General features: G+C 40.8%; 1 protein-coding gene across 2 annotated transcripts in view; it reads right to left on the bottom strand.

The window, feature by feature from the left end:
* LOC122551596 (ropporin-1-like) overlaps positions 1 to 10,064 on the bottom strand; it is a 55,066-nt gene that overhangs the window by 36,279 nt on the left and 8,723 nt on the right. Inside the window, exons 1-2 of one of the 2 annotated variants that reach the window (XM_043693739.1) lie at positions 3,804 to 3,908; positions 2,605 to 2,645 (exon numbers count right to left, since the gene is read on the bottom strand). In XM_043693739.1, coding sequence (XP_043549674.1) covers positions 2,605 to 2,645; positions 3,804 to 3,815 — 53 coding nt within the window. In that variant the 5' untranslated portion in view covers positions 3,816 to 3,908. Of the gene's footprint in view, positions 1 to 2,604; positions 2,646 to 3,803; positions 3,928 to 10,064 lie in introns of those variants that run through there. The other variant, XM_043693738.1, reaches the window with a different exon arrangement.

Genomic DNA, 10,064 nt, shown 5'->3' with positions numbered 1-10,064 from the left:
GGGAGGTGTTGGGGTGGGGTGGGCAGGGGGGGCAGTGCTGGTGGGCGATTTTGGATGGAATACAGGGGCGGTGTTGTGGGGCTGGGGGCCGGGGGGCAATGCTGGGAGGCGATGTTGGACGGGGTTGGGGCAAACCTTGGGGGGGGGGGTCACAGGGTCTCGTGAGCGATGTGCTGCAATCTCCTGAACAGGGAGCAGACTTCACAGAAAACTCTTGAGCCCCAGAGGAGAGGCATTGAATCGATTAACCCGAATAATCAGTTATCTGAATGAAATAGTGCCTGCCCATCTCGTTTGGATAATCGAGGTTTCTCGTATATGGATTTCAGTAAGGTGTTTGACAAGGTTCTCCATGGCAGGCTATTGCAGAAAATACATGGGACTGAGGGTGATTTAGTGGTTTGGATCAGAAATTGGCTTGCTGAAAGAAGACAGAGGGTGGTGGTTGATGAGAAATGTTCACCCTGGAGTTCAGTTACTAGAGGGGTACCACAATGATCTGTTGTGGGACCATTGTTGTTTGTCATTTTTATAAATGACCTGAATGCGGACATAGAAGAATGGATTAGTAAATTTGTGGATGACACTAAGATCGTTGGAATTGTGGATAGCACTGAAGGATGTTGCAGGTTACAGAGGGGCATAGATAAGCTGCAGAGCTGTGATGAGAGGTAGCCAATGGACTTGAATGCGGAAAAATGAGAGGTGATTCACTTTGGAAGAGGCAACTGGAATAAAGAGTACTGGGCTAATGGTAAGATTCTTGGTAGTGTAGATGAGCAGAAAGATCTCGGTGTCCATGTACATAGATACCTGAAAGATTTCACCCAGATTGATAGGGTGGTTAAAAAGGCATAGACTGTGTTAGCTTTTATTAGTAGAGGGATTGAGTTTCAGAGCCACAAGGTCATGCTGCAGCTATACAAAACTGTGGTGCAGTCACACTTGGAGTATTACATACAGTTCTGGTCACTGCATTGTAGGAAGGATGTGGAAGCTTTGGAGATAGTTCAGAGGAGATTTACTGGCATGTTGCCTGGACGGAGAGTCTTATGAGGAAAGGCTGAGGGACTAGAGGCTGTTTTCATTTGAGGTAAGAAGGTTGAGAAGTGACTTAATTGAGACATATAAGCTAATCAGAGGATTAAATAGGGTGGACAGTGTGAGCCTTTTTCCTCAGGTGATGATGCTAGCATGAGAGGACATAGCTTTAAATTGATGGGTGATAATATAGGACAGATGTCGAAGGTAGTTTCTTTACTCAGAGAGTAGTAGGGGCGTGGAATGCACCGCCTACAACAGTAGTAGACTTGCCAACCTTATGGGCATTTAAATGGTCATTGGATAGAAATACGGATGAAAATGGAATAGTATAGGATAACTGGGCTTCAGATTGGTTCAACAGGTTGGCGCAACATCGAGGACTGAAGAACCTGTACTGTGCTGCAATGCTCTACATTCGATAGAGGAGGAGAAGGAGGCTATTTGGCCCAATAAATGAGCTCCACCATTTGATTGTGGCTGATATGTTTTTCAACTTCATTCTCCTGCCTTTTCCTTGTAACCCTTGATCCCCTTACTGACCAAGAACCTATCTCTGTCTTAAACGCACTCAATGCCTTGGTCTCCACAGTCCTCTGAAGTAATGAGTTCTGTAGATTCACCACCCTTTGACTGAGAAATACCTCCTCATCTCAGTTCTAAAGAGTTGTCCTTTCACTCTGAGGCCGTGCCCTCAGGTCCTACTCTCTCCTATTAGTGGAAGCATCTTCCCCAGGTCCAATCTTTCCAGGCCTCTCAATATTCTGTGGGTTTTAATATGATTTCCCTCATTTTTATAAATTTCATTGAGTACAGAACCAGAGTCCTCAACTGCTCCTTGTCTGACAAGCCCTTCACTCCAGGAATCATTCTTATGAACCTCCTGTAGAGCTTCTCTAATGACAGCACATCCTTCCTTAGATAGGGAGTCCAAAACTGCTCACGATATTCTGACCAGAGTCTTGTACAGCCTCAACAGTCTCCCTCTCCTCTTGTATTCTAGCCCTCTTGAAATGAATGCTAAATGAACCTGCATGTTAACCTTAAAAGAATCTGGAACTCAGATTCCTAAGTCCATGTGTGCTTCAGATTTCTGAAGGCAGTTTGCATTTAGAAAATAGCTTATGCCTCCAAAGCGCACAATCTCACATTTTTTCACATTGTATTCCATTTCCACTTCTTTGCTCATTCTCCCAGACTGTTCACGTTCTTCTGCAGCCTCCCTGCCTCCCTCCTCAACATTACCAGTCTCTCAACCTATCTTTGTGTCATCAGCAAACTTAGCAACAATGCCTCAGTTCCGTCATCCAGATGGGTAATGTATAATGTGAATAGTTGCAGTCCCAGTACTGACCCCTGCAGAACTCCATTAGTCACTGGCTGTCACCGTGTGAAAGACCTCTTTACCCCACTACCTACCGTCTGCCAGTCAGCCAAAGCTCCTGTTCCCCAGCTCTTCAGCATCTATCAGATCATTTCATTGCCTGCTCCAATTGTGTAGAACATAGTATGCCAGGATGATGTGGTACACTCACCCATCAAACAGATACTGACTCCACTTACCTTGTATATTGTCCCAGCCAATTCCTTGTTGCATTTTGCATCTAGAGAATATAAAGTAATGGCAAGCAATATATTTCATGGTGAACACCATCAGTACTAGTCCCCACCTTGTCACCAAATATCCCGGCAGAGCCTTCTGTTTCCTTTTATCTTGCATTTCCCCCCAGCCCATTTCCACCCATCTGCATCAACTCAATGGAGATTCACCACATTTAAATATGTCTACAATTGTCCTCCCTGCCTCATGAACACCAACATTACACTTTAATGATATCCACTCTGGATCACCATGCTTCCTTGTGGAGGCCACAATGGTGGTCACAGGCAATAATCCTCCTTCCCGTGTAGCCTATCATGACTTCCAATGCTTTTCTACTTACCTTCATGCACTTGAGATTCCCCCCAACTCTGTCCTAATCCCCACTACTACAAATGTCTCTGTTTTCCACTCTCCAGCAATGACTACCCACCCCTTTCAGCGGGGATATCACGTTTGCCCCTACACTCCTCTTGCACCCATCTCAACAACGAATGCATGGACGTGGGCCCAGCAATGTCTGGCTGGTGGTTGGTTGGAGTTAGATCGAGGTTAGGTATTGAGTCTAGCAGGGATGGCTCCATGGCTGGATTACGTGGGAAGGTGGAATAGAGGTTGGGGATGAACTGGTCATGGGGGTAGTTTTCTGAAATCCATGGAGTAGAAAGATTTGGGAGCAGGCATAGCTAGGGCAGGGGTGCCAGTGGGGGCTTATTTTAATAGCTACACACGAGTTAGAGTCAGTTTTAACATTTTAAGTTTACATTATAATTATTAAGTTTCAGCGAATTGGAACCCTCCAAATTCTCCTGCTTTAGAATGGGTTACAGATACTGGGGAAATTAGGAAGTTAATTTCCTGGGCAATTCCCAAGGAGTTTGCTGCTCTGGAATTCCACATATAAACTGCAGAAGCAACTGTTTGGCAATTGGAATATTTGGGCACTAGCCTCATATTTTCTGTAAAATGCAATAATTTTTGATCTCATTGTTCTTGGTGCCTGTTCTAAGCCAGTGAAGTGAATATTCATGTCAGAAATCATAGAGAAGTCCATGTCTTTTCAACCACTATTAAAGCATAGACCATTTGTGTGAAGGCCAAATGTAAAGAGATAAATCATGAATAGAATAAGATAAAAATACACTCTAAAAATGTAACCTACTCTGTAGACCATTGAATAATATCAGCAGGCTGAGCCCTAATGCAGTCTTTAGTATATTGTTTCAGGATGTCAGGAAGTTGTGCTACAGATCCAAATTTATGCGAAGAAGGCATCCTTGCTGGTCCTATGGAAACATTAAATTGATAATTGCTTATGTGAACAAATTATTGACAACAAATGAAATATTCTTCCATTTTAAACAGCTGTATTTAAAAGAAAACATGCATTCACAAACTGGTACATCAGTTAATAGTTACAGGCTCATGTGCCACAGGTAGAAAAAACTTTATCAATAAAACAGAAATTCCAAAACTTGTTTAGCACTTTTTTTTTCCCAGAACAAATTCTGAAGTCTAGCTTTAGTTCTTAGTTGATACTAATTGTGATATTTTCCCAGCTGGCCACTCCTGAAGCCTTGTGGTAATTGCTACTTTTACCAATATGTGGTCATGGATAAGAATTTGTTAAGGTAACTCATCATCATCAATCTTCCTTTGTCTTTGCATTGTTTTGGGCAAATCCATTGATATCTGGTAGAAGTTAGACCAACATAAAGCATCTACAGAGAGGCATTATTGTTTTATAACTGCAATATTTATTAGTCATAGAGCCATAGAGATGTACAGCATGGAAACAGACCATTCAGTCCCACTTGTCTGCACTGACCAGATATCCTAAATTAATCCAATCCCATTTGCCAGTGTTTGGCCTATCTTTCTCTAAACCCTTTCTATTCATATACCTATCCAGATGCCTTGTAAATGTTGTAATTGAACCAACCCCCAACACTTCCTCTAGCAGTTAACTCCATACACACGACTCCCTCTATATGAAAAAAAATGACCCTTAGGTCCCTTTTAAACATATCCTCTCTCACCTTAAACCAATGCTCTCTAAATTTGGACTTTCTTGGGGAAAAGACCTTGACTATTCACCCTATCCATACCCCTCATGATTTTATAAACTTCTATAAAGTCACCCCTCAGCCTCTGGCACGCCAGGGAAAATAGCCCCAGTCTATTCAGCCTCTCCCTATAATGCAAAACCTCCACCCTGGCAATATCCTTGTAAATCTTTTCTGAACTCTTTCAAGTTTCACAACATTTTTCCTATAGCAGGGAAACCAGATATGATAGTAACAAGTTACATTTGGTCAAGAGCAATTACTGGGACCTTAGGAGTCTAGTGCAAATCCATCTGCTCCTTCCAAAAATTAGAACAGAACTACTTGGTTCTACTCACAGACTGTGGGTGACATCTGTGGCTTGGGCAGAGCCAATGTAAAAGGAACATTAATCCCTTCAGAGTAATTATCTCATACATTCCTCTTAAGCTTTTCCCCAAAGTTAACTCATTCTACAGCCAGGTATATAACTACAGTCTACTACATTTGTCACTACTCCATCTATACCTCAAGACTTTGTCTTCACAAATGTAAGGTTCTCGGGATGTTTGCCTATTTCGCAGAATGTACTTTTTATAGACACAGATGAATGGTGATCTTTCACTTGAAGATTGTTGAACCTGGTTCTGATCTGTGGATCATTTCTCTTCTGGAGCATCTTTTATCTTGCGTTATGGAAGATGGTGTTATTTGTAGATGTGGTTATAGCTCCATTACCTTATCTAGAGACCTTAAATCTCATGAATTTTCTTTGCAGAGGAATTCCTTTCTGCAACTCATATTATGGACTAGGCCAGACCACTCAAAACACTCTTAAACAGGCAGCCCTAGACCTAACTTTGCAATTTGTTTCAGTAAGTGTACAGTGAAAATTACACTGAGTAAGATAGCTAGGTTGGCTACTAGATTTTAAAACAGACAAAAAAATCTATTTGCAAAATTACACAATGAAACACAAAGAACAGAATAAAGACCCCCAAAGAACTCGACCTATCGAGCTAGACTTAATTATGCTGTTCCAAATACACACAACAATCCCAATAAGCAAACCAGTACAAATGGAACACATGCTTACAAGGTTGAAGTTGAAGGACAGAAAAGAGAGAGAGTTTCCACATAGCTCCCTGTTAACTTACCAGTTCAAGACTGAACTAAAACAGCTCAGCTCAGCTTAGCTAAAGAGCTGACCACTCCCCTTTCATTATACAGGTCACTTCTAAAGCATGACCACTTTGGCCTGAAGTCTCATTGTTTACATATAAACAAAAGGCCTCTCAAAATCCTTTTCATCTCTGTACCAAACCGGCCTGGTTTATTGCCCCTCTGAATAAAGTCAAGGTCAGAGTCTCCTTGAGTCAATGAACAGCTTTTAGAGAAAAAAGGGACTAGCTTTGTGACACTCACATAGCTAAAATCATCGAGGACCCTTAATCATGTGAATACCCATTGTGGAAGACAGCTGTTCAGTCAAGAGAAGTACATTCTTTCTCGTCATGTCCTGCAATTCTGGACTAGTTGATAGCTTTCTGATGGCGTTTGTGGTGAATAAGATGCTTCAACTGGACAATTCCATCCTTTTCACCCTGTCCTTGTTCTGTGGACATTGGCCTAGCTCTCACTGAGTCATTTGGAACTTGTTTTTTTTGAGTTGTTGATCAAGGCTGGGCATCTTACTTTTGAAGTAAATGCTTTCAGATTCTCAGTCATTTCCCTGAAAGATTAATGCAAACTCAGCATCACCTCTGTCATTGGCATTGGCAGTTAATTGGGCATGTCTTGGAAATGTTCCTGTTTCCGAACACCCACAGAAGCATCATTTGGTTGTCTATCCAATTGGCTGAAATCGAGGTGTCTAAGAGAATCAAAGTATAGAATTTCACCTGTGGTTAGGTACTTCAACATCCATCAGCAACAGTTCTTGGCAGCACGTCTATTGACCATGCTGGCTGAATCCTAAAGGACATAGTTATTACACTCGGTATACCACAAGTGGTAAGGGAAGCAATAAGAGGACAAAACTTACTTGTTCTCCTCCTCACAGATCTACTTGACCAGATGAATCTGTCCATTTATCAAGCAGTCCTTAACCTCATGACCTGGCATATTCGCCATTCTAGTATCACCTTCAATCAAGGAAAAGTGCAGCAGACTATGCCTGGAGCAGTATCGGGCATAACTAAGAATGAGATGTTAACCTGGTGAAGCTACAACAAGTGGAGCTGGAAAGACACAGCAGGACAGACAGCATTGGAAAGTTGACATTTCGGGTCTGGACCTTTCACCAGTCCTGATACCTGAAACATTGACTTTGCTTGTCCTCCAATGCTGTCTGATCTGCAGTGCCTTACCAGCTCCACATTTTATTAACTCTGACTTCCAGCATCTGTAGACCTTAACTAGCTTGAAGTTACAAGGACTTTTAAAACATGTGTTGCCTGTAACGCCATTACATCACCAACACTTTAAGCGCTGTTTCTAAAGCCCGATTTTTCTATAATGTGGGGACGCACAAGAATACATTATAGCAGAATGACCTGTATGCAATAGATTAAAAAAAAACACAACAAACTGATCAGACCCTGCCACATTCAGTCAAGAAAGGTGAAGTGCAATTCAACAACTCAATGGAGGAGATGCTCAACAAGTATATCCATCCTCAATGATGGGGGAGTCTAGCACATCAGTGCAATTGACAAGGCTGAGGCATTCACAGCAATCTATAGCCAGATGTATTAAGTGAATGATTCACCTAAACCTCCTCTTGATATCCCCAATTCCACAAATTCTAGCCTTTATCCAATTTGAACCACTCCACATAATATCATGAAATAGTTCAAGGCACTGGATCCTACAAAGGTTATGGACACCTTTCATTCACTCGTCGGACATGGGCATCACTGGATGCCCATCAATTATTGCCTGTTCCTAGTTGCTCTTGAACTCAGTGGCTTGCAAGGCACTTCAGAGGGCGGTGAGAGTCAACCACATTGCTGTTGATCTGGAGTCACAAGTGGGCCAGATCAGGTGAGGATGACAGATTTTCTTCCCGGAAGGGATGGGTTTTTCCCTAACAATTGACAATGGTTTTACGGTCATCGGTAGATTCTTAATTCCAGAATAATTTTTTTATTAAATTCAAAATCCACCATCTGCCATGGCAGGATTTCAACCCATGTCTCTAGAACATTAGCTGAGTTTCTAGATTAATGCCTAGTGGTAATGTCACTAGGTCATTGTCTGGATGATATTGAACTTATGTTTTGGAGCTGAAATCATCCAGGAACATAAAGTATTCCATTACACTATGGTCTTGCGCTTTGTAGATGGAGGATAGACTTTGTGTAATCTGGAAGTGAGTTACTCATTGAATTCAAAGCCTCCAACTTACTCTTGTAACCATAGTATTTATATACTGAATGCAGTTCATGGTCCACGGTAATCTCCATGATGTTGATGCTGGGGGATTCAATAACATTCTGACAATATTCTGACAATAACACTGAAGATTTATGCTCCAAAACTAGCCATACTCCTAGCCAAAGTGTTCCAGTCCAGTTCAAACACTGGCATATACCTGATAATGTAGTAAATAGCCCATCTAAGCACTGTTCACAAAAACCATAACCCCCCTTGCAAGTTCCCATCTAAGGTGTACATCACCCTGCATTGCAATTATATTGTTGTTCCTTTGCTGTCACTGGGTCAAAATCCTAAAGCCCTGCCTAACAGTACTGTGGTGTGCTCCACCACATGAACACTAGCACTTCAGGAACGCAGTTTGCTACTACCTTTTGAGGGAAATTAGGGATATTCAATAAATGCTTGCTTAGCTAATGATGCCCACATTGTGTAAATATATTAAAACTAAGGGAGCTAACTTCACAGAGAGGGCAAATTGAAAGTAAGAGTTTGCGTGTTCTCGCTGTGTCTGTATGGGTTCTCTCTGGGTGCTCCAGTTTCCTCCCAAGATGCACAAGTTAGGTGAATTGGCCATGCTAATTTGTCCATGGTGTTCAGTCATGTGTAGGTTAGGTGCATTAGTCAGGGGTAAATGTAGAGTAGGGGAATGGGTTTGGGTGGGTTGCTCTTCGGAGGTTCATTGGGGACTTGTTGGGCCAAAGGGCCTGATTCCACACAGTAGGGATTCTAAATTCTTAATTATCTGGTTTGATCTTCCATCTGGATGCAACTATTTGACCTCCTAGAACCACCCATAGTATAAGTAGTAGTGGATTTATTATGAAATTCCAGAAGTTAGTTCATTAAATGATGAATCAAGAATAAACATGGAATCTGATGTTGATTTTTTGAAAAACTCAAGTACAGGTTGAAGATGATATTAATAAGGCCAGCATGTATTCATACCCCGAATTGTGTTTAAGAAGATATTGATGAACCATTTAAAACATTGTAGTCTGTGAGGTAAATTACAGTGAAATATCTTCCATTTTTCTTTGTGCACTACTTATTATTAAATGCATGTTTTGTTAACCTGTGAATGAAACAAAAAAACTTACTTTATATAAAAATCACCATAATATCAGTCCGCCATATTATTTTTGTATCAGAAGTTCATGGCAGAACATCTTCTTGCTTCAAAGTTTTTGAGGGCAACTTGGCAACTGAATTGAGTGAGAACACCCAAAACCGAAACTAATTTGGTCCTGGATTAGTTAATACTTTCCTTTTCAACCTTCTAAAATTCACATTTTAATTCTGGTATCCATACTTAACATGAATGAAATCTGTTCAATCTTCCAGAGATAAAGTGATTGCAAACAAACTAGGGTACAATTCTAATTCTTGTCTCATTGATTTTCAGTCGTGTTTTCCGATCTACAAATGCAGCCACTTTAATAACCATTAAATTTGCTTCTTTTCTTCTCTCATTTTAAAATGCTTCATTAATTGTTTGCTTCCCCCTTTTACATTTCCCCAAAATGTATTTTTGCTAATGCCTTTTTGTCATTGATGCATTGCACACTGTCTTTTACATCGTCAACCCTCTTTTTAAATAAAACGAATGACTTACCCTCCTTAAGTTATTAGCTATTCACTTCTAAAGAAACATTAATAAATAAATATTATAACACAACAGATGGCAATATCTGTCACAATAAATACTACAAAACATGAATTATTTATAAAAATAAATTATGGAGCTGAAGTTCAATTTGAGTCAAGATAGTAAATGGGAAATTATAGATTGCGAACTGTTACACATCTTGCCTAGTTTTAACTTTCCAATTTGAATTCTATCTCTAAGATTAAATGTGAGACCCTTTTTAAAAAAATATTCTTGGGATGTGTGTGATTCTGGCAAAGCTGCACTAGTTTTTCCAAGAGCCCTGAGAAGG

Source organism: Chiloscyllium plagiosum, chromosome 7 (assembly GCF_004010195.1).
Source record: "Chiloscyllium plagiosum isolate BGI_BamShark_2017 chromosome 7, ASM401019v2, whole genome shotgun sequence".
Taxonomy (NCBI): domain Eukaryota; kingdom Metazoa; phylum Chordata; class Chondrichthyes; order Orectolobiformes; family Hemiscylliidae; genus Chiloscyllium; species Chiloscyllium plagiosum.
Note: the sequence above shows the minus strand (reverse complement) of the source record. Positions and strands in the feature narration are given on the sequence as shown.